This window comes from Penicillium expansum, assembly GCF_000769745.1.
Source record: "Penicillium expansum strain MD-8 chromosome Unknown contig312, whole genome shotgun sequence".
Taxonomy (NCBI): domain Eukaryota; kingdom Fungi; phylum Ascomycota; class Eurotiomycetes; order Eurotiales; family Aspergillaceae; genus Penicillium; species Penicillium expansum.
In genome coordinates, this window is record NW_015971265.1 from 171233 (window position 1) to 193582 (window position 22350).

Below are 22350 nucleotides of genomic sequence, written 5' to 3' on the forward strand. Positions count from 1 at the left end.
CATGGGCATTCAAGTCTCTCTAGTTTATTAAACTAGAACGTATTTAAACCGAATGAATTGCAGCAACCTCAAAGATATAATGGAAAGTTCTATCAATTGTTGTGTTTCACGGAAGAATAATGCGCTGTTCAAAAGACACAGCGAAACTGAACACTGCAGTGCACCGGTCATTAATTCTCTCAGCAAACCGCGAACCCAGCAAGCAGATCAACACAACTCAATGAACCGAATAAATTCAACCCCCGCTCTTTTGGAATGCGCCAGAGACCAGACTAGACGACAAAATAAAAGACGAGGCTGCTTGGATCAAGCCAGATGAGAGACAAGGAAAAAGACACGGCAAATGAAGGAAGTACCCGGGGGTAAGAGCGAATGATGATAAAACAGACAAAATGAAGACAATAGGCGTATACGATTCTAGATGGGAGGGGAAAGGAATGCGCCCGCTGATATTATACAGTCATGCAGAGATATGAAAAGGTGGGCAGGGGAGCCGACAACGACGCTATATCGACATGATGTAAAGATGAAAAGGGAGGTAGGATAAGAGAAACAGCAAGGATAAGGATGTCCCAGTCTAGGCTCGCGTAGTGGCCTCATTAAAAATCGATAATGCCGCGAAACAGAATGAGTATCGATGCAGAGCAAATCACACAAAAAAAAGACAAAACTCGCACGCACACCTCGTTATCCCAACCACACTCCGAAACAGAAAACAGATAAAAAGAGCAACGAAGACCCCTATGTCCCTCATGTATATGTAAAGAAGCAAACAGCAGAGTATTAACCGGTGCTTCGAGAGCACGGGACCGAAGAATAAAGTCCCCGCATAATGACACCATGATGCAAAAAAAGGTCCAAACATGACCAATTTTCGGCGGACAATGATCGTCCAAGCCGAGGAAGAATGCAATGCCGAAAAGGGAATTCCATCATGGAACGCCGGTCAGTCATTGGGAAAAGCGAACGGAACTCCGTTTTTTTTTAACGAACGGGCGCCGCGACCCCCTGTCCGCCGAGGCTGACCTGACTGCTGTGGGATGAGGGTTCTGAATCAATATTTGCACTGGCTCCACTATCACCACTCCCCGCGCTGGCGCTCGCACTTCCGGTCAGATTCTGGTTCTTAGGAGGACCCTTAGCGGGGAACGCGTTGCTCACCCCATAGTGTTGCTCAACTTGCTGCGGCCCTGCCGCGTTTCCTTGACCCGGGGGATACCGCGGCACCGGCGTACGCGCGTTACCAGGAGGTGACGGCTGGCCATTGTGAGGTCCACTAGGGGGGCCAAGACTGTGTTCCCGCGCCATCGGAGGGCGGCCCATCCGGGGGCCTCCTGGGCCAGGGGGTCCTTGGGGTCCCGGGGGACCGCCGAAAGGAATTACAGGAGTCTGGCTGTTTCGACGGCTCTGTGGGAAGGGACGAGGTGGGTAGTCGCCCATGTGGCTAGCCGTTAGAGAATTGGCTCGAGAATCAGCGTGCATCTGGTTTCTGTCAACGGCTCCATATCTGTTGGAGGAGTAGCTCATCATGGGATTGTCCATGAGTGAATCATGGAGACCCGGGATTTCTTGCATCACACGGTCGCTCGCGCGTTTTCTGCCAAAGTAGCGGCCGAACGCTGATGAGGAAGGGCGGCCGCCTCCACTGGGAGGAACGTTTACACCGAATTCGGGGTTTTTACGGAACTGGCTGTGGTTGGGGGGGACCTTGCGCCCTCGCCGGGAAGTCATGCTCATCATGTCAACACTGTCAGGGTCGATGTGGGGAATCGCCATGTTATTCATCGGGTCGAAGTAATCCTCATCTTCTTCGTCAAAGGCAGTAGCAGGCCGGGAGGGAGCCGGTCCACGACGTCCTGGGCCCGGGGGACCCCGGCGCATGCTCATCTCCTGTTCACGTAGTTGTAGCTCACGTTGACGAAGAGCCAGCTCTCGCTCCCGTAATGTCAATTCAGAGGCAGGGCCAGGTGCTGGTTCGGGGTGCCCATTTCCATTTTGTTGCGGTATACTTGGCTCGCCCTGCTCGTCATAGAGAACCAAATGGCTGAATTCTTCAAGTCCCTCCAATGATGGGTCGCGCTGAACTCGGTTGGCGGGTGGCATGGGCATAGGTCCGCCTGGGCCTCTCGGCATCATACCAGGTGGTGGGCCTCGTCTTTGCTGTGGAGGCATGCCCATGCCCGAGGGCGTTCGGCTTCCACGCATAGGTTGCGGGCCACCATTCATCATGGGTCGTTGCTGTGGAGGCGCGGAAGACAAACGGGGAGGCGGTTGACCCATGACGGATGCAGGCGGAGAATCCTGCCGGGGCTTCTGGTTTGCGATATTGATGTGATGTAGCATTGCGTACATTGTTTCGATTCGGGGAATGTGAACCTTGGACTCAATTGCCAACTTAATTGGTGACCCTAGGAAAGTCTCAACCTCCATGGGCCGTCGGCCCTGGAAATCTGAGTACATTGTGGTTGGAGAGTCCAATGCAATCATTTTTTGGACCGTCTTATCCCGGAAATCGCTGGGGAATGAGCAACCTTGTGCAGAGGCGAGCTCCATCATCTCGTCAATGATGCCCATTACCAGTGAACGAACACCGGTTTTTTCAAGGAGTTGTGTATGGTTTGGGGTATCGAACACAACACTTGCGGGATGGAACGCGATCGGGCTGGGAGACGTTTAGCATGCAAAGTTTGAATCCAAGCGAATCCGAATAAACTCACCCTATCATTCGGTCGAACTGCTCCTGTCTGATATTATCCGAAACCTTGCAGTCGACCTGACCAGAGTTCAAAGTCATCGCCAATGCTGCTGCCATGTCGTTCTGGACTGATGTCGGGATTGAGGAAGATTTGTTGGTTGCGCCCACGAAAATCTCGCTTGAGCTCAGATGTTCGAACTCGCTGGGACCCGTTTGGGAGATTTCCACGTTGGAAACGAGAGAAAGGATGACGTTGGTAGGATATCTTTGCTCAAGATGGGCTTCAATGCCGAGAGTATTTGTGGTATTCACCAGAATACAGGTGTGCTGGGGGGTGACGACGGATTCAATCACGGAGGCAAGATCGTAGACGTCTGGCAGAGCTTTCACGCAGAGGATGACATAGTCGTAGGCATTTTCACGAGATGAGGCTTCTTCGGGAGCACGAACAACTAGAAACCGAGATAAGTCAGCCGGGGCTCTGGCCAGTGTACAGGCCGAGTGTTGATATCAAAATCTCACCATGTCGGGGTTTGAATCGTTCGTTGCCGAATGCTTTTGATCTGCGGAGAGAATTAGCCATCTGGCCGTGACACAAGAATCAAGATACATACTTGAACGAGACACCGTATTGAGACACCGAGTCAAATCCGGATTTCCAGACTAGCGTAACGTCGCAGGAGGTTGTCGCCTGAAGTCGCCATGAGAGAAAGGCAGAGATCGCATTGCCACCAACTACACATGCTTTGATTAGATGACGAACCATCGTTTTCCCCCGTAAGATCCCAGATGTAAATATCTAGGTTGAAGTTGAACTCACCGGACAGAATGCGCAGACGTGGAGGAGGAGCCATCTCTCAAATCTGGGAAGGAACTGGGCGGGAAAGTCCCAGGTGAAAAGGTCCAGGTTCCCTATAACACAAGAAAATAAAAGAATGGAGGGGAAAAGAGCGAAGTTTGAAGGAGAAAAGAGGGAAGAGGAATTGGGGGGAACAAAAAAAAAAAGGGAAGGAGAGTTGTAATCAGGAAGGATGAAATTCGAATGGAAGTTTAGACCGGGGGGGGGGGAAAAGAAGGATAAGACAGGGTTGTCCACGTTCAAGTTTCTTTTTTACCCTCTATCTTTCTCTCTTCTCTATTTCTCTTGAACTTCACGCTTTAGGAAAGAAAAAGAGAGAGAGAGAGGAAAGACACGATTGAATGCGATCGGTCAACAAAATATCTTTTTCTTTTTCTCCTTGAATACTTGCAAGTCCTCAATGATCGTGGATCCCCCTCAGTCCGGAAACGGAAATCAAGGAGCGATAAGAATTATTTTGACGGAACGAAGATGGATGCAGATGTTTTTCGATCTTGTGCTTGATCTTCTTCTTTTTACTCTCTTTCCGTCTATTTTGGTTGATACACTTGATACACATTGGATCCATTCGACTGACATGGTAAACGGTCTAGCCTCCACATCATCTGGCCATTTTGCGGCTCTCCAATACAGAGAAAATTGGAATGTTTCTCATATACGATATAGTTGATACTTAGATAGTTGCATAGTTAGGTGCATATCTCTGCAGTTCAATCATATCTTTCAGTAAAATATACAAAGTATAGTAGAGTCAAGAGTTGGGCATGTACTCCGTACTCCGTACTAGTTGTACATATTGGTGCCTTGATAGTCTGATACTATATTTAACTTCACATTTGGAAAATGTTATTTTTTTGACTTTTTTCTCATACAATACAATACTGTAATTTTTGGAAATTAACTTTAGTTTTTTGACCCATCTCTGACCTCTGTGGTTTTTCTTATTTAATGTATATCGTAACTACGGAGTACAGAGTATATTGTATGGAGTATGGAGTACTAGATTGTGTGTTGTACTGTTCTTTGGACTAGACGCGTTGTATGCCGCGTCCCTGGTCTCGTCATCTACCTCCACTCTACTCCGTAGAAACCCACAGTCTACACGGCCGGACCTGGGGGCAAGATGTAGACCTGTCAAGAAAGCATAGCTTATAAAATTTCCAAGCACTTTCGTTTGTTTCTGGAAAATATGGAACCGTGGGTTTACCTTCCGGCATAGTTATCATTTACGCAAAGTAAACAGCAACCTATGTCTCCAGTTCCTAATATCAAGACAACGTATCGGCCACATTCTTCAAATCATTCCAAGGGGATAGGATAGGTCTGGTTCGGCGCCCTCTAAATCCCATACATCAGCCGTGCATGTATACGGTACCTGAGCCGGTACCTGGGGTGGTTCACACAACATGCGTAGGAACGCATCAATTTTGTATCCCTGATCGACATTCAATTGACAACCGGACTGATGTACCACAAAAAATGGCCACCAGGCATTGTACATTGTATCTTGTACGACATGGAACAACGGTAAGAGGGGTCGGAATATCCCCTCTTCCTCCTCCCCCCCACCGCGACATTCTCATTGATTCTTGGAAAGAATGTTGTATTTCTGGAAGAGGATATCGTGATACAAATGAAAAGGGCACCTGCCCCGATACTTGGGTAAGGGTATTCGTGACTGTTCATCATTTGATACTCGTTCAAACCACCCGACTTAGCTCACCATTAGCTCACTATTAGCTCACCAATCAATCCAGCACAAGAGGTTGAGAGAATTACAAGGGATGTTCAAGATCGACCGTCCACATACCTTGGAAGGGGGAGGCGGTGTTGATAATCCCTGGGAAGCATACCAGTGAAGTGATCGACGCGCGTGCCGAAGCAATGATGCTTGCAGCTTGCCCGACCGCATCAAGGAATCGGCCCCAAACAGTCTTTCTGATATCGGGGAATTTTTTCTGATTCATTCAATCTGATAATGACATAAAAATAGTCCTGGTATTTTAGGGCATGCTCAAAGAGAGAAAATGCAAGCAATAGCTGCAATAGCTGCAATGTCTCCCTACTGTTCCGGTCCAACATTAAAAGGGCTAGAACATGGATCGATCACATCTCCTGTAGGCTGGGGGTCTATCATTTAGAACCAGTCCAGATCTCTGGAGCAGAGTATGCAACGTATAATAATATAAGGCAGATTACTCTGCATGTGCACAAATAACACCCCCGTTGTGCAGGTGAAACCGTAATAAGGACAGTACATTTGACACCTCTATTTCTTCTCTCGGAGCCGGAAATAGACAAAAGTAATTAGCATTGTATTCTCTATTCTGTATAAGATACACAAACACATTCAAATGTTGATATCTGGCCATGCCGACAGGTGGCGGGGGGAACTAACCACGTTTGCGGAGACTCGAAAACAGATCTTCAATATCAAAGCATCACCACTTTATGTCGTTCTCCCTCAGCCACAATCTCTTAACTTTGACAGAGTTTATGGAATTAGGGGAAAGCCACAGATGTCATGATATCGCCCCAGCGTAGAATATCGTAATTTGCGCCTTAAATTGGACTCCGTATACGGAGCATAACTATGGGTACCATATGTATTATGATTAAGTACAGAGTACTCCATACCTCGTTTTACCATAGATTAATCAATATCCAAATGCAAGCCGTGTCCCACTGAAACCAAGTCAATCTCACGTAGCCCCTATGTACCTTTAATAAAGCCTAGAGCCCATGTACAGTTATGGTCGAATTCCCTCGGAACCTGGCGGATGTGAAATAAAAAGGAGAGAAAAGTGTGATTGGAATTGTGAATTGTAGGTACTTAAAATGCTCCGTAAGAGGGTCCTTCGATCGTATCAGTGCACAGCTATTGGCCTATCATAATTTCTGATCGACTCCGTCTCACGCTATTTCTCGCTGTGTCTAGTTAGGCTAGCGGAGTTGGACATAAACAGAGCTGAGTACTCCGTATTCGGTACAATAATATTGTAGCTACTTCGTATGTGCTCCGTGCATTATAGCTTGGCTACGAATATGAAGCATCTTCAAATCACACGGCAGACGCCCGCAGACTCTGCGCGCCTTGGTATGAGACAGAGCCACTCACAACAACAACTGACACTGAAGCGGGACAGCCCCCTAGACATTTAACTAAAAAACCGAGACAGGGTTTGTTGGGTATTTGGCCACCTCTCTCTGCCTTGTTTTCTTAATGCGCTACCCAGTGTCTTCCCACCTTCTAGTGCTTTGGGCTAAGCTCAAACAGAGTAATGCATTAGGTAATTGTGTTTCATATTCAAGATCTTTTGATGGATGTGCTTTATTCGTGCTTTATGCCGTGGACTTTCTATCGACATTATGTACTTGATTTCCTCTGCCACTTCTTGGCCTTCCCTTTCCGTTTTAGTGCTCAGGCCTTGCCGACTTTTGCTCACTGAGGAGTACAACTGACCTCAGCACGCCCCTGAGCATTACATAATCACCAGGCTTGCTCACTGAGCATCACCACAGGTGGGCCTATGGATGGATGGATGTTATAGGTACGGAGTACCTACTGTACCTAGTTACTCACTGAGCATGACCTAAGCGCTCTGATCCACTTACTAGGAACTTAATAGTATCTTAGCGACATCTTAATTAAGAAAGCTTCTCCGCTACCACCCCAAAGCCCAAAAGCGTCGACATACTATTAAATGTATGCCCAACTTTCCTCCGTAGCTTCTCCAGCAATACTCAGTCTCGGGCGGTCCGTTCAGATATAGCTGGATGGACACCAGTTTCACCACTTCAATCTGCAATGTCGTGGACGGCAAGTCCCCGCGGGCAGACATTTTCCTGTGTGCATATAGGTAGGTGTATGTGTCTCTGACAGCTTGGGTTTTCAATACAATAATTTTGAAAATTAGGGAAGAGCAACTAATCACCATTTAGACCTGACTCTGCCCTCGCCGAGCCATCGACGTAGTCTCTTGTCCAGCATTACTACAATCAACAAATCCAAACTTTGCGTACAGTGAGGCGCCATTCTTACTAGCACTCACATACGCAGCAAGTCCCTCAACGTCGGCCAGATCACATCCCCATTGAACAAGCATAGAAGCAGCCCCTTGCCGTTGATAATCTGGATGCGTAGCGACTATATCTAAAACTTTACCCATGTCACGGTTAATACAGCCCCCAAATCAGAAACAGAGAGCAAAAAACATACAGATATGCCCTAGATCACCCATAACACGCTTTCTATTGCTCTCACCCCTACCTACGAAAGCTTGGCAAAGCTCCTTAGGCATATCGTCATGCCACGGTGGATAGCGTGGCCCACGTTCTTTAGGCGTGGACGAATCCCATTTTGCATAGGCGGCTATTCTAGGTCGGCCATCGGCGCCTTTCGATCCCAGGTCAACAATTTTTAGATAGGTCTGGAAAGGTCTCTGAAGCAAATCTTGATAGATAGCATCTTCCAGCCACTTTCGCACGCCAGGAGTATTAGGAAATAGCCGTCGTGAGCCAGGGTCCGAAAATGCCGCGAACCAAAGGTCCATAACGGAGGAGCTATCCTCGACAGTGACAAGATCTAGTTTCAGTAGACTTAAAGCTGCCATTGAGAAATGGGAAGACGGAACAGTCGTTATTGGGTAGGAAGGTAAATATCTGAAAAACCATATCTAGAACAGATTCTCTAGATTGCTAGTACGGTGGGGTAGTATATTATTTGGATTATTTGGTTAGAAAAACCTAGGTATTGACAATCTTACGAGATAACCTATCTACGTTCATATCTTACTACTTGGCGCCTGAGATTATCGCTAATTTCCTTGCCGCACGTTCAGCTTGACAGCTGTCCCTGCAGCATGCAGGCGAAACTACGAAACTTATTTCGTCAATTTATGAGCTGACACTGATCGATGACCAAAGTTGCCACGAAGACTCTGCAAGTCAGATTGGAACTGTGACCACCGCTTACATATATTCAGCTCGTAAATACATTGCATGGTGGGGGTTTATTCTTAGGCCCCTAGAGTTACAGGTGGATCGGCTCCGACAGATATGGACAAACCACACGAGGAACACGGATGGTCGGAGATTGAATTCTCGGATTCTGGTGTCTATATCCATTCTGGCTGGATCAGATCTTGGCAGGGTCTTCGGGTCATTTGGTTGAAACCAAGACTGAAGGGCGGTGCATATTTCTATCTGACTGTCTTCGGCTTTGACTAGTCTCGCAGACGTCGATGACTATGACATTGCAACTTCACATCGAGATCTTAAGATTCCCGCCAGGATACGCTCATGATACGGTTGAACAGTCATGCAGGGCTAACCCATTCTTGCTTCCATTGCTGTTTTTGAATACATGGAAGGGTTGTGCCTTACTTCAAAACCACTGGAGGGCAGAGGCAGCGCCCAACGGCGGAGAAAAACATATCAAAACCCGAGCTAGTGCGCCATAACAATTGGAAAGAGAAAAGAAATTTCAAATCAACAAAGTTTTCACCTAGACATGTTTAAGCCATGTAGGTGGTGGAGTCAACACCAGCCTCGGGGTACTCACTGCGAAAATGGTTAGCGATTTTCTAAAAGTTATTATAACTTGGAGTTGAAGGAAACTTACGGAAGGGCAACCTCAAAGCGCTTCTCAATCTCCTTGAGGACCTTTTCATCATCCTCGTTGCTGACGAAGGAGATAGAAAGACCCTTGGTACCGAAACGACCGGCACGACCAACACGGTGCAGGTAGGAGTCGGCGTCGGCGGGAAGATCGTAGTTGATGGCGAGGTTGATACGCTCGATATCAATACCACGACCGAAGACATCAGTGGCAACACAGATGCGCTTGTTGAACTCCTTGAACTCCTTGTAGCGCTTGATACTAGACGGGGGTCAGCAAATTGCTGCAGCGAATGGCGAACTTGGTTGGACTTACCGCTCCTCCTGGCTGACACCAGAGTGAACCGCGATACTGGGGAAGTTGCACTCGCGCAGCAGCTTGTCCAGCTCGTTAGCACGTTGAGTGCTCTTGACGAAGATGATGACCTGGTTGAACTCGAGGTTGTCCAAGAGCTCATTCAGCTTGCGGTTCTTCTCCTTCTCGTCAAGCTTGATGTAGTACTGTTGCAAGCCGTGGAGGGTGAGCTTGGTATCATCATCGACATAGACCTCCAGCGGGTTGCGCATGAACTTCTTGCAGATGGGACGAATCTCCTGAGAGAGGGTGGCACTGAACATCATGACCTGCTTGTCGGCGGGAGTGGCGCGGAAGATTTCCTGGACATCACGGCGCATGTCTGAGGGAGGCTGTTAGTGGGATGTGATAATCGAGTCGTATCTCGCATGCACGTACCAATCTGGTCAAGCATCTTGTCACACTCGTCGAGAACAAAGGCCTTCACGTTGCGCAAGGACAGTTTCTTGTCACGGACCAGTGCGTTCAGACGACCGGGAGTGGCGACTACAATGTTGGGGTGGGTTTCCTTGTTGGACAGGATTTCGACGTCCTTCTGGATGGGGGTACCACCGTAGAAGACCGCAGTCTTAACGTCGGGCAAGTACTTCGAGAAACGGGCGTACTCGTTCTTGATCTGATAAGCAAGCTCACGGGTGTGGCACATGACCAGGATCTGGCACTCGCCAGGAACAGGCTCCAGTTGGTGAAGGGTGGTGAGAACGAAGACCGCGGTCTTACCGAGACCGGACTTGGCTTGGCAGAGAACATCGACGTTCAAAATGGAAGTCGGAATGCAAACTTGTTGGACTGTTGGAAGGCGGAGCCGATGTTAGATTGGGTTCGACGAAAGAAGAAGCAAAAAAAATCCGTCTCGCAATGTCCGTCCATCCCTTGACAACATCAAACCGATGTGGGCGGTCATCTTCCACCGCTTGATCAAACCACCATGACTGTATGTCACATACAAAAGCCATGCTTTTTGTGGATATCCTATCATATTCTGCAGACAACATGAGGTGCGCCTCACAAGGAGACAAAAGTGATGAATATCACAGTCTTCCACGGCGTGCGCCACTCTCCACGAAATACGTGAGAGTTGGGGTGGAGGCTCAAGCTTAGCGCGAGAGCGCCACAGGACCAAACACATATATTGTGATGGGATATTGTCCTTTTTCAAGAGCAATAATCCTCATGTCGTCTGCAGATTCGAAACACGACTGATTGCCAAATACCGACAGAAGAATCTTCCCGCGAGGATGGACGGACGTTGGAGATTGGACAAATGGAGGAACGCTTGTGGGAATAATGAGTTAGACTAACCCTCCGATGGATGTTCGAAGCCGCAGTCGGTGATGGCGCGCAGAAGTTCACCCTTCAGTAAGAAGTCGCGGAAACCGGTGGAGTGGATACCGACGTAGCTGCCCTTCTTGTCGGGACGGCCACCGGTTACAGTCAAGTCACCCTGCTTGTCGGCATCGCCATTGGTGGCGGCAGGCGCAGCAGTAGTGGCCGGTGCTGTGGTGGTCTGAAGCTCCTCATCAGAGTAGTCGATAAGATCTTCCTCGTGAGACATGGCGGCGTAAAAAGGCGAGTTTTGAGGGGAAGAGGTAAAAGTAGTGCGAGAGAGAGATGACGCGGGGTTGAAGTGAAAAGAAGACAAAGGTAGTAAGGAGAAGAGTATGGACCGCGGGAATGTGGCAGGTCTCGATTGACAAAGGTGCAGGGGAAGAAGTCACAAGGCGGTAGGACGAAGACCTCACCAAGGGAGTATCACGTGGTCATTCAGCCTCACCGCTTTTGGTTTAGCGTCAATGGGTAGCTTTTCTCGAATTGCAGGTTGCAGCAAACAACCTTGAGATCCACTTGTTGATCTGTCGAATTTTCGAGAATGGCAAAAGCCAAAGGAAAAAAGGAAGTCAAGAATTCCAAGAACTCTCAGAGCCATATTCGAGCACGGCTGGATTATCTACACCAAGCTGCCGCATATTTCCAAGACAAATCTACCCTCGACCAGGGTCAGAACGCCAAAGTTCAAAACAATGGACACACCTCAGTTGCTAGTCATGTTGACTCAGGGGATAATGACCACACAGTGAATACCCAACAACAAGTCCGGTCTATGAATCAAAAGAAGACTCTAGAACCATTGAGAAACCTCTCAAGGGTATATGTATCACATTTACGCGCCGTTGCAATGAAGACGCAGATTCGGTTGCCGGTCACACTGAAGAGATCAGTCTGCAAGCGCTGTGATACAATCCTGATTCCGGGAGTGACTTGCTCGCATGAAACCAGAAACACAAGTCGCGGCGGCAAGAAGCCATGGGCCGATGTACTGGTCATCCGGTGCCTCTCATGCGGGACTGAAAAGCGATTCCATCAGACAGAGAAACTTGGAAAAAAGCTCGCTGAGCGGCGCAAGGGGAAAGATTCGGCATTGCTACACGACGTGAATGTATCAGAAGTGCGTACCTCAGAGGTGTCGCAAGGAGAAACAGTCGAATTATGTGAAGAGAATGTGCCAATGTTGGATGCTGCAGATCTCTCAGTGACGTGAATCGCACCCGCCAACTTTAACTGTTACGCGTCAGGTCACTTCCATATATTGAATCCTACACCCCAGGCATGCTCTAATGGTGTCCATCAAATCGGGGCAATTATGTCCACCCTCATCGCAGGAAGAAGTCTCAACCCCCGTGGGTAGCCTCAATATCCTCAGCGATCACACCCACACCCACACAGACGACCTGCTTGATATTGGATTTCAGACACTGACATTTCAATTTTCATGTCAATTTTGGAGGACCCAGTGTTATGCGACGTACGATTCAGTCGTTTTGAAGAAAATGTTCCCAATTATATTGCAGAACACCATAAGCCAAGCTATAACCATCCCAAAGATGGACATGGGCCAAAATCAACGCGAAAAAAAGGAAAACCCAAAGCAATGTACACGCAACATGCAGAGAGGGGAATCAAAACAACAGGGGAAATGGCAAAGGATCAAATCGAACAAGAAGATACAAAGACGAGTCGTGTTTATGCGTTTCAAATCACATTAAAAATCCTTCATGATAGTCATCAAACCTCATGGATTTCCAGTACTAGGTGTGAACTGAGTTGCCATAGCCGTTGTCGGCACAGCGCGAGCAGTCTTGAAAATATTGCAGTCCTTTCGAGGTCGCATGCTTAACACCAGTGTCTTGCCTTGATGGTGCCGCGAGGCATGCAGTTCTTTCAGCCGATTGTTTCATAAAGCAGATACTCAGACAATGAAATGTGACATATATGAATACGAGTGGCTGGCGCGCATTCAAGGAAAAGAGTCCGTGAGGACACATTCAAGTATATAGTTTTCGTTTCTTTTTGCTCTGTCGGCTTTGGTATGTTCTTGTTCCGGTACTTGTGTGGAGAAAATATAGGTGTGTATTGGTCGGACCATCCAGTGGTCGAGTAAAAGTGAGATGTGCAGAACGCATGACTGTGCACGGTCTTTCGGGGCGCTTCGAGATAGGTATTGTTTGAAGGAAGTATATGGAGGGGTGTATATGAGAAGGCATCATCGTCGGCGCCGGGAACTCTGGTCAATGCGATGGTCTAGGTTCTCGATCCGGCCACGGAATGACTTGACGATATCACGAATATGAGCGATCTTCGCCAACTCATTGTCCAACTCGTCGATAGAGGCCAATATCTCACGGGTGCGGGCAATTTCGGCATCAGCATTGCGAATGACGTTTCCCGCGCGGTCGTAGGTGTTTTGGATGGAGCGCTGCATTTGATCCTCGAGCTAGCAAGGACGTCTCATGTTAAAACAACGAAATGCGATTTCCCGATGATATGGACATGCGGTCAAGAACCGCTGGGGAAACATACATATTCGATCCGGTGACTGATCTGAGCCTGCAACCCGTCCAGCTGATGCGATAGTGCGCGGAGGCTCATAGGGTCCAGCAGTAAACGGCCCTGGCTGCTGGCGGCGCTGGTTGCGCGCGAGCTGGAATTGCTGGTTCTTCCAGTGCCTCTGCCCCTGGCCACCCCATTGCTGGCATGGCCGCCCTGCAAGGCAATCTGCTGTTGCTGTCGGAGGATTTGGATCTCGGAGGAGGTGAGGCCAAGCGAAGTGTCGGGAATCGAGGCTGAGACGGACATTTGGTCCCGGCAGAGACATGCTCCGACCGCGACAGTCTACGAAGCGCCGATCAAACTCGATGTGAGACCAAACGGACCACAGGTCATGATGGAGGATGGAAGGTGTAGATAGGAGAGGTTGCGATATACTGCAGTCAGATTGGGGAATGCGACTATTGACGGTCAAAGAGGGGAGGGAAGCTTCTCTTTTTCCCTCATGAGGAGAAATCAAAACGGGAAAAAGAGGCGGAGAAAGAAGGCGTGAGCCGCTGATACTTTGGCGGCAACTAAACAGCGCGCGGCTCCAGGGAAGCCAGTTACACTCCCCAATGAAGAGGCTAGTGAGATTTCTCTTTTATATGTTCTAGGGCATAGGCTCAGGCGGAAATATGATACCTCGGACCTCCCCATAAAGAGGGGCTTGAAGATGGAACGGAAGTCCCAAAAAAGCAATATTTAGTACATGATGTATTTCTTGTATTGGGTGTTTTAAGAGGGTTGTCTCATGTTTCATCCAGGAATTATTTCTTCGATTGTGTTTTTTTAGTTTTTATATTGGATATTGCGAGGCTAGATGCTGGGCTCTGCAGCTATCTCGATGAGGTGGGAGAATCAAGAGGCTCTGCGGTATTTGTACTAGAGATATAAGTGAATTGAGAGCAATAGTCAATAATGTACAGATATATATGGAATGATACTCTTCATTCTATTAAGGCTCTCGGAAATATATAAATCTAAATGGAATATCATGATGTACAATGTACGATGTATGTAGTTCCAATTGCGAACCATGGTAGCTGTCTCTCCACTTTACCTACCGGGTTTTTCTACGGAGAACTGCAGCGACCAAGTGGGCCTTAATGTTGATTGGGAGCTTCAAGGTACACCGCCCTTTTCTCCGCTTTGACTGTGTAGTTTTCTGCCAGCCAAAAATATCCAGGACTTAATCTTGGGAAGTCTTGCGTGGTCGCCGCCGCATGGGTCTGTACTTCACCAAATTCCAACTTCAACTTCATCCTCAACTTTTTTAATTGGCTACTATCACTTTCAAACTTACTTGCCTATGTTGAGAGACTGAAACCGGCCATTTTACCTGACACACCGCTTGTTCATAGACTTTCTAGCATTCGGCCTGTGAACGTCACCCAATCCCAATCCCGGACACCTGCAGTCTCGACCTGACGGCCCGACGCGATCGATCCAGTCGAGGCGACCTACCGCACTGGCCGCCTGTTATTCTGCAAGACAAACAAACCGACTATCCTCATTGCGCGCTTTCTTTTCTAGTCTGCGCCCTGCATTCTTGTTTCAAACCGTATCCTTCGATTGCGACAACCCCCATAGAGCCCAAAAGTTTGTGCTGGTACCTAATTTGTGATCTCTGGAATTGATTCGACAAGAGCCCGAGGGATTTATTACCGGCTTTCACAGCTAGCTTACGCCATACCGATAATTACAAACCCCCCACACACCAGTTCCAACACCAACACGACGTCATGGCCAAAGACAAGGAGCGCTCGATCAACCCTGCCGCAGCACAGCGGAAACAGGATAAACAAAAAGAATTGAAGAAAGGCAAAGCAGAGGCATTAGCGCGCCGAAACGAGAAACTTGCGCGCCGCAACCCAGATCGAATTCAGCGCCAGATCAACAGTTTCAAAGAAGCCGAAGAATCAGGACAAAAACTACGGCCGCGCGATAAGGAGCTCCTCGAAGCGCTGGAGAAGGATTTGCGAGGCGTTTTGAAGGCGCGTGAAGCTCTTGGTGACAAGGCACCCCGGTTCGATCATTGCGGCAGAGGGGGGCACCAGGGTGATGGTGCTAGACGGGGTGGTGGCGACGGTGTGCTTGGGAAGAGAAGACGAGGCTCGGATGAAACACGAATGCCCCGTGATAGTGACAGCAGCGACACGGATGACGATGTGCGAAGGATACCCATGCCGCGGGATACACCGCCACCGATCCCGCGGCAGCACCAGCGCAGACGGGATGGAAATGTGCCTTCAGAACAGAACGTTGAGCGCAGTGGTCCTCACCCTCTACCATCTCGTCCAACGGCGATTCCAGCGGCCAGAACTGTTTACGAAGCGAAGCCTCAGATTCGGGACCTGCGACAGGAGGCAACAAAGAAGTTTGTTCCGGCTGCGGTCAGGATGAAACAACAGTCAATCAAGGGACAGGGGAAGTTGTTGGAACCGGAAGAGATGGACAAGCTTGAGCAAGCTGGGTATAATGCCGGTCCCGCCCCAGAAGCACAAGCTGGCGATTCGCCACAGGAGGATTGGACATTGACTTTAGAAGAAGAGGAGCGGCGTTTTAAGCAACAGAGTAAGTCTGTTCAGATAGAGGAGGTCGAAGATGAGGAGGCTTGGGCTTAATACCTAACCTTTTGAGAAAAATGTTTCATTAAACATGATGCACGTATCATGCTGCAGATTTCAATCAAATGTGCATACTTGCGTATTCCATGTATCTAGTAATCTGAAAGGTGGTTAAGTGAACCAGTGAACCAGTCATGCATCTTAGGGTTAACACTACAGATGACTCGACTCGCGTATCTGGAAGTCAGCATAAACTTCTACAGCCCAACCACAAGTCTGGAATGACACCAAAAATGTTGGGTACTTCTGTAAATGGATGTGTACATCCAGCATTCAAGCACTGCAGCACCAAAACTCTGAGCATATAACCCCGAAACACTAAAATGTTATGGGGATAGAGAACCTCCGAGGAGAAAGAGTATCCAAACGAGAAGTAGGGCAAAGCAAAGTACTCCTGAGAGGCAGACACAGCAAAGATCAGTCCAATGTAACCTATATATATACAAGAATAGTTGGCCGCGTTTGCGGCCTTGTGATGTCTTTTTAGCTAGTTATTGTAGAGGCCTCTTCAGATATATGTGAAGGGGGTAAACAAAAAGCGTACTATGTGCAAGGGACTTTTCTATATATAAGCTGTGATATATTTCGAATGGACAAGGATACGAGTAATAAATTAAAGGTTTAGAGAAATAGGAAGCAAAATACAAAATTCAACAGTCAATGCATGGCTAATGCAAATAAATGTACAAGAGAACTGAATCATCTCCTTGAAGGAAAGGGGCGTGACGGCATAAACAACAAAAGAAAAGTAGTGAAGAGTTCAGTCGGGGAGGCAAGTGTGTAGCCAACGAAGGCAAAGAGCCATGGACGAGCCATGGACATGTGAAACAAACTCCGTGTCTTGCATGTGGCAAGGATGCTCCGAAAACATTAGGGCCAACTCCGTGACATAATGGGAAAGTATGCGCAAGAAGCGAAGTGCGAAACCCGAAAACGATGGGAAACAAGGAGAACTGAGGGTTTCCAAAGAAACCAAAGGATCAAAATCCAATCGAGGAAGGAAAAAAAATTAGATGAAACCTCCAATCCAAAACAAACTCCAAACACACCAAACCAAGGCGCCATAGAAATCCGAAACCAGGACCAAACTGAAAAGAACAAAGTAAATGCAAAGGAAATTTGATCCAAGTGAAAGACTACCGCAGATTGCGAATAACCTTCTTGCCACGGGCAAGGAAGGGACTGGGCATCTCATCCAGCTCAGGGTTCCAGATAGCAGGAGCATCACGTTCCGAGCATTTCACGCTCATGATGGGACCACCGGCGCGTGAGTCACTGGCAGAACGCTTGACTTCATCCATCGGACGGCCTCCAGCTCTCGCCTGTGCAAGTTCGACCAGAGTGCGGCCCCCCATGTTGCGTTGCATAACAGCCTTGAACATCTCTTCGCCGCCACCCCCATTCTTGGCAGGGGGAGGTTGCTGCTTCGAGGCACTCTTGCGAGTTGGTGAGGTGCCCGCATCGGCAGCGAGATTGGCGGATGATGGGATTTTAGTTAGACGGCGGTGGGGAGATCTAGCTCTGCTCTCACTTGCACTGCGCTCTTCAGACTGGGAAGCAGATGCACTCGTAGATTGAGGAAGCCGGGTACCACTGGAAGGGAACAAAGAAGGCTGGGTGCTGAGTTTCTGCATGAGAGCCGCGGTGTTCTGGCGAAGTAGAGGTCGCCGCGGCGCCTTCAATGGATCGGGCTTCACCTTGGGCCGAGTTGGTGAGGGCAAGTCGGGGGTGTCATCCTCATCATCGGAGTAGGCCAGGGTGGGCTCCCACTTAGCCTTGTTACGCTCGGCCTCTGCAAAGATGTTGCGAGCACCTCCTTGGGCGGAAGTGCGGCGAGGGGACAGGGAAAGCGAAGCGATTGAGATAGGTGACGGCTCGGCCATTTGAACATCCACCGGTGAATCAACAACGGTCTTAGACCGACAGAATGGCGTTCGCGTCTCTTTCTTGGGCTGCTTTCGGGCATTTGATGGAGGAGAGCCCAGAGACAGCTGGCTGATGTCGGCGCTTGATGAGGGGGTGTTATCGCTGTCGTCTGTCATGTTGGCAGAAGACCGAGAAGACCGCCAACCTTGATTGCTGGAACGAGAGGACCCAGAGCCGTGGGTACTTGTGCGAAATACATCATCTCGGGTGATATTGCTGTTAGAAGTGTTGTGCTTGTACTTCTTCACCTCAATGGCAACCCTTTCTTGCACTTCAGACTCAAATCGCTTACGGAGTCGATCAAGTTCGCTTTGCACCTGGCGATCAATTTCCAAGCGTGCTTTGACCTCCCACTCTCGTCGAACGGTGTTTTCAATTTCGGCCTTGATATGTTGCTTTTCCGCTTCTCTCTTAGCGAGGTTCTGTTCCATTTCGCGGACTTTATGGACAGCAACCTCCTCACGTCGGCGCAGGGTCTTTCCGAGGTCAACAACCTCTTTCTCCTTGCGCATCAAGCGAATGATAGGAAGATGAATAAGAGCGGAAGTATCGGGGCGGTGATCGGGATTGACCCGCAGACAGCTTCCAATAACGTTCTTAAGCTCTGGTGAATAGTAATCAGGCAAGGGAGCGAACTTCCCCTCGCGAATTTTTTGAACTAGTTGAATGTGGGTGCGAGCATTGAAAGGGGGCTCTTTCTGGCAGAGCTCGTACATGATGCAGCCAACCGCCCAAATGTCGGAGCGTAAGGTGTATTTTTCAGCCGCACAGATTTCTGGTGACATGTAGAAAGGTGTGCCAACATAAGTTGATGCGAAGTCGTGGGATTGCATTTGCTTGGACAAGCCGAAATCGCCCAGCTTGACGGTGTTGTCACTACCGAGGAAGATGTTCTCCGGCTTCAAGTCGCGATGCAAGATAGTGACTTGCCCCTGCTTTCCCTTGAGACCAGATGGCTTGGGAGCCGGCCCCAGAATGTTTGATCCGACTTCGGCGGGATCGGATCCGTAGTGACACCGGAACAAAGCAGTGACAAGCTGGGAGAGAATGCGCCAGACAAACTCCTCCTCGGCGTATTTGTTGGCTTTCTTCAAGTTCTTGATGACCATTCCTAGATCTCCGCCACCACAGTACTCCATGTACAGGTACAGGTCCTGGCTGGCCTTGAGATGTTCTCGGTGGTAGTATGCGACGATGTTTGGGTGACGAAGGGAACTCAAAATGTTGAACTCGGCAGTGAGTTGTTCGCGCTCCTTCTGTGACATTTTGATGTAGTTGATTTCCTTGCGACATAGAATCTATAGGAATAAGTTGAGGTTAGTCCCGGTTGCAAGATGCCAACAATGCACTACACTTACGAATCCATCCGACTTCCGCTTGACTTTGCGAATGATCCCAAAGGAACCGCAACCTAATCGAATATATATGATTAGTTTTGAACATATAAAATATAAAATGGGTCACAATAGAGGCAGAACTTACCAATTTTGTCCAAAATCTCATACTTATCGGCCTCAGCCAAAGCAATCGCCATGGCTATAGATTGCTGTAGAGTTTAGGACAATAAGGTGAAGACGAAACAGGATAATGAGAGTCAATGATGCATGAACGGTGTGAGAGAGGATCCTGTGTTAGTAAAAGAAAGAGTCGAACTGCAGAATTGAAGATTTGAGGAAGAGTCAAGGCAATATGAATTGGAGCTTTGAAGATGGGTGTTTGGGGGATCGTTGCTATGCAACGGTTGGTTATGGCGCTTTCCCCAATCCAGCAGGCGGTAGGGGAGGTAGATCAAACGGTCGGAAGGCGGCAAAAGGGCGAATGACGTTTGTTTAATTCACAATTATTATGCGCTTTCATTGGCTTGGTGCTTTGTATACTTGGATATATATATCTTCGTACTTTGACATCACTATATTTACTCTCCTGAATCTATAAAATTTAGAACAACCTCCTTAATTTCGGACTTCGGAGTTACATGATCACGTGCTCATTATCGATAAGCCCGTTTCCGCCCCGCTGTTTGCTATTTGCCCTCATCCCACTTCGACCCTGTTGTTCCTGGTAACCTGCATAATGGATGAGCCAACGGTGCTGCGGAAGGATCAGCTAGAGATCAGCTTAGTCAATGAGAAGAAATTGATTAAGGAGGGCACTATTAAGGATGATAACCCTTTAGATCTCAGTGAGCCATTCCGTGAACTATGCAGCGCATGTCGTCAGGGCGATCTGAAAGTCTGTCAGGAAAAAATCACCGAGGGCGTCAATGTTAATGCTCGTGATCACTATGATTATACGCCATTGATCCTGGTGAGTACAATATATTGATAAACTGACCGTGTCAACCCCGTGTACCACATAATATTAATAATAATTGAACCTGGTAGGCGAGTCTCTGTGGTCATTATGAAGTTGTGCAACTTCTTCTCGAGTCTGGTGCACTTTGTGAGCGAGACACATTTCAGGGTGAAAGGTGAATAGCAATTGGTTCTCTATAGACTGGCTAGAATTAACGATGGTGGTTGTATAGATGTCTTTATAATGCCCTAAACGACCGGATACGAAACCTCCTTTTGGAATATGATTTTTCCAAGTCCACGGACCCCCTACAGCCGTTAGCCGCGCATATAACTTCGCTTCTCACCCGGGAGTCTCCATTAACAACTGATATTGTTGTGACTGCATCCGACGAATCGCTTCACCTCCACAAATTCATCCTCGCGGCACGTTCTCCGTATTTCTATGGTAAACTAGCCGTTGTGCCGGATGCTGCAACATGGAATCTCCCCAATACCATTCCTCCAGAGGCATTCGGTGCCGCTATCAAATACCTGTACTTCGGAGAAGCCCCTCGGGACTTGAGAAGTGGACCAGGGACAGGCTTCACGGAGTCCGAGACTTTTGCAGGGTTGGATAGAATCTCCAAGTACTTGGAGATCCCCAGTCTTTTAGACAGTATCCTTGATAGTGGGGACAGGAGACGTGCCAGACAAAGAAGAACCGACGATCTTTCCAAGGGCCGAGATCAAATGGAACAATGGTTCCAAGACAATATTTTGGGGAACAAGCTCGAGGTGGAGACTTCGAAAGTGAATGAGGTGAAGTGGGGTCGAAGCAATGCAATCTTCGCTGATGTTCTTCTGAGGGCGGATGAACTCCCCGAAGAAGAAGAGGAAGCGGACATTGACACACTGGAAGTCAGCAATGGCACATCCAGTTCGATTTCCATTGGCCCTATCTCTACCGCGAATGAGAAGAGCCTCGAGGCGCCGAAATCAATCATCTTCCCGTGTCATCGAGCAATGCTTTTGCGGTCTGAGTTTTTCCAGGCAATGTTTACATCCACTTTTCGCGAAGCCTACCTCAATGAGAATCTGACGATTATCGACGTTAACTGTTCGCCTGAAGTCTTGGAAATTATTCTTACATTCTTATACACCGAAAGAGCCGATTTCCCCTTAGAAATCGCTGTCGATGTCCTGTTCGCCGCAGATATGCTGTTCATTGAGAAGCTGAAGACGAAAGCTGCGGTGGTCATCAGCACCCTTGGCAGTGCTGGAATATCTCAGACCGAAGCTGCGAGAACTCGGGGTACGGCGGAAGAAGATGACATTGACATTTACTCAATCGTTCGAGCTGCGTGGTTGACGCGCGTGCAGCGATTGGAAGAATTCGCTGCTCGATATCTCGCATATCGACTAGAAGCACATATAGATAGCCCAGAATTTGCGGAGTTGATCCAGGAATCAGCATCGCGTATCAAGGCGAGACAGGAAACTGATTCCATTGAAATGCTGGATGATATCCGATTCTATCTTGGAGAGCGCTTCAGATTGAGATTTGATGAAGCTGGTCTGGATGAGATGATGGAAGAAAAAGAACCACTGGAAGATCTAGATGAAGACGAGCAGCCGGAAGACGTTACAAATCTTACAGAAGGTGTCAAGACCCTGGATATTTCCAAGGAAGGTATCCACAGTCAGGGGCAGCAGCCGCAAGTCCATGCTCCGGTGATTCGAACTCTGGACGGCGCGGTTGTCGAGGATGAATTCTCGGAAGATGCGATGAACTATGAGATCTTGCTCGAGAAGCTGGACGACTTGCTGGAGCGACTCAACCTCGAGGCTTAGGCACTTGGAGTTTCTCTACTGCTTCCAGATCGGTTGACGTCTCCTGATTTCATCGAGCTGTTCAAGTGGCTCCTAGGCTGATTCATATATCCGGACAGGAGGGGGAAATATATATATTTTGTCTATAAACAATAGAAGTAGTAGTTGGCTTGAATAGCACTTTAAATTATGTACATGAACACACTGATACTGCTCAGTAGCAAGCAGTCAAATTCTTCAATAGAAGCAAGTCCGATGTTTCTGGACTTAGCAGGCCATGGTTGGATTGCGTGGAT

The 22350-nt window shown here is 48.3% G+C and overlaps 7 protein-coding genes across 7 annotated transcripts; 3 read left to right on the plus strand and 4 right to left on the minus strand.

Annotated features, from left to right (window-relative positions):
- Positions 1-984: 984 nt before the first annotated feature.
- On the minus strand, positions 985-3549 carry PEX2_091700 (ketopantoate reductase family protein; the record flags this gene model as incomplete). Its single annotated transcript, XM_016746440.1, has 5 exons — positions 985-2662; positions 2718-3147; positions 3218-3258; positions 3310-3430; positions 3516-3549. 5 exons carry the CDS (start codon positions 3547-3549, stop codon positions 985-987), a joined length of 2304 nt encoding a protein of 767 aa, XP_016600156.1.
- A 5521-nt stretch (positions 3550-9070) lies between these two features.
- PEX2_091710 (ATP-dependent RNA helicase SUB2) lies at positions 9071-11083 on the minus strand (the record flags this gene model as incomplete). The annotated part of the gene is made up of 5 exons (XM_016746441.1): positions 9071-9116; positions 9178-9435; positions 9490-9850; positions 9907-10317; positions 10831-11083. 5 exons carry the CDS (start codon positions 11081-11083, stop codon positions 9071-9073), a joined length of 1329 nt encoding a protein of 442 aa, XP_016600157.1.
- Positions 11084-11398: 315 nt separating this feature from the next.
- PEX2_091720 (ribonuclease P Rpr2/Rpp21/SNM1 subunit) lies at positions 11399-12067 on the plus strand (the record flags this gene model as incomplete). The annotated part of the gene is made up of 1 exon (XM_016746442.1): positions 11399-12067. The coding sequence occupies one exon, from the start codon at positions 11399-11401 to the stop codon at positions 12065-12067; it is 669 nt and encodes a 222-aa protein (XP_016600158.1).
- A 1002-nt stretch (positions 12068-13069) lies between these two features.
- PEX2_091730 (uncharacterized protein) lies at positions 13070-13662 on the minus strand (the record flags this gene model as incomplete). The annotated part of the gene is made up of 2 exons (XM_016746443.1): positions 13070-13300; positions 13387-13662. 2 exons carry the CDS (start codon positions 13660-13662, stop codon positions 13070-13072), a joined length of 507 nt encoding a protein of 168 aa, XP_016600159.1.
- A 1475-nt stretch (positions 13663-15137) lies between these two features.
- On the plus strand, positions 15138-16019 carry PEX2_091740 (WW domain binding protein 11; the record flags this gene model as incomplete). Its single annotated transcript, XM_016746444.1, has 1 exon — positions 15138-16019. One exon carries the CDS (start codon positions 15138-15140, stop codon positions 16017-16019), a length of 882 nt encoding a protein of 293 aa, XP_016600160.1.
- A 1139-nt stretch (positions 16020-17158) lies between these two features.
- nimA (serine/threonine protein kinase nimA) lies at positions 17159-19482 on the minus strand (the record flags this gene model as incomplete). Its single annotated transcript, XM_016746445.1, has 3 exons — positions 17159-19246; positions 19307-19359; positions 19431-19482. 3 exons carry the CDS (start codon positions 19480-19482, stop codon positions 17159-17161), a joined length of 2193 nt encoding a protein of 730 aa, XP_016600161.1.
- A 539-nt stretch (positions 19483-20021) lies between these two features.
- PEX2_091760 (ankyrin repeat and BTB/POZ domain protein) lies at positions 20022-22075 on the plus strand (the record flags this gene model as incomplete). Its single annotated transcript, XM_016746446.1, has 3 exons — positions 20022-20255; positions 20333-20418; positions 20476-22075. 3 exons carry the CDS (start codon positions 20022-20024, stop codon positions 22073-22075), a joined length of 1920 nt encoding a protein of 639 aa, XP_016600162.1.
- Positions 22076-22350: the final 275 nt, after the last annotated feature.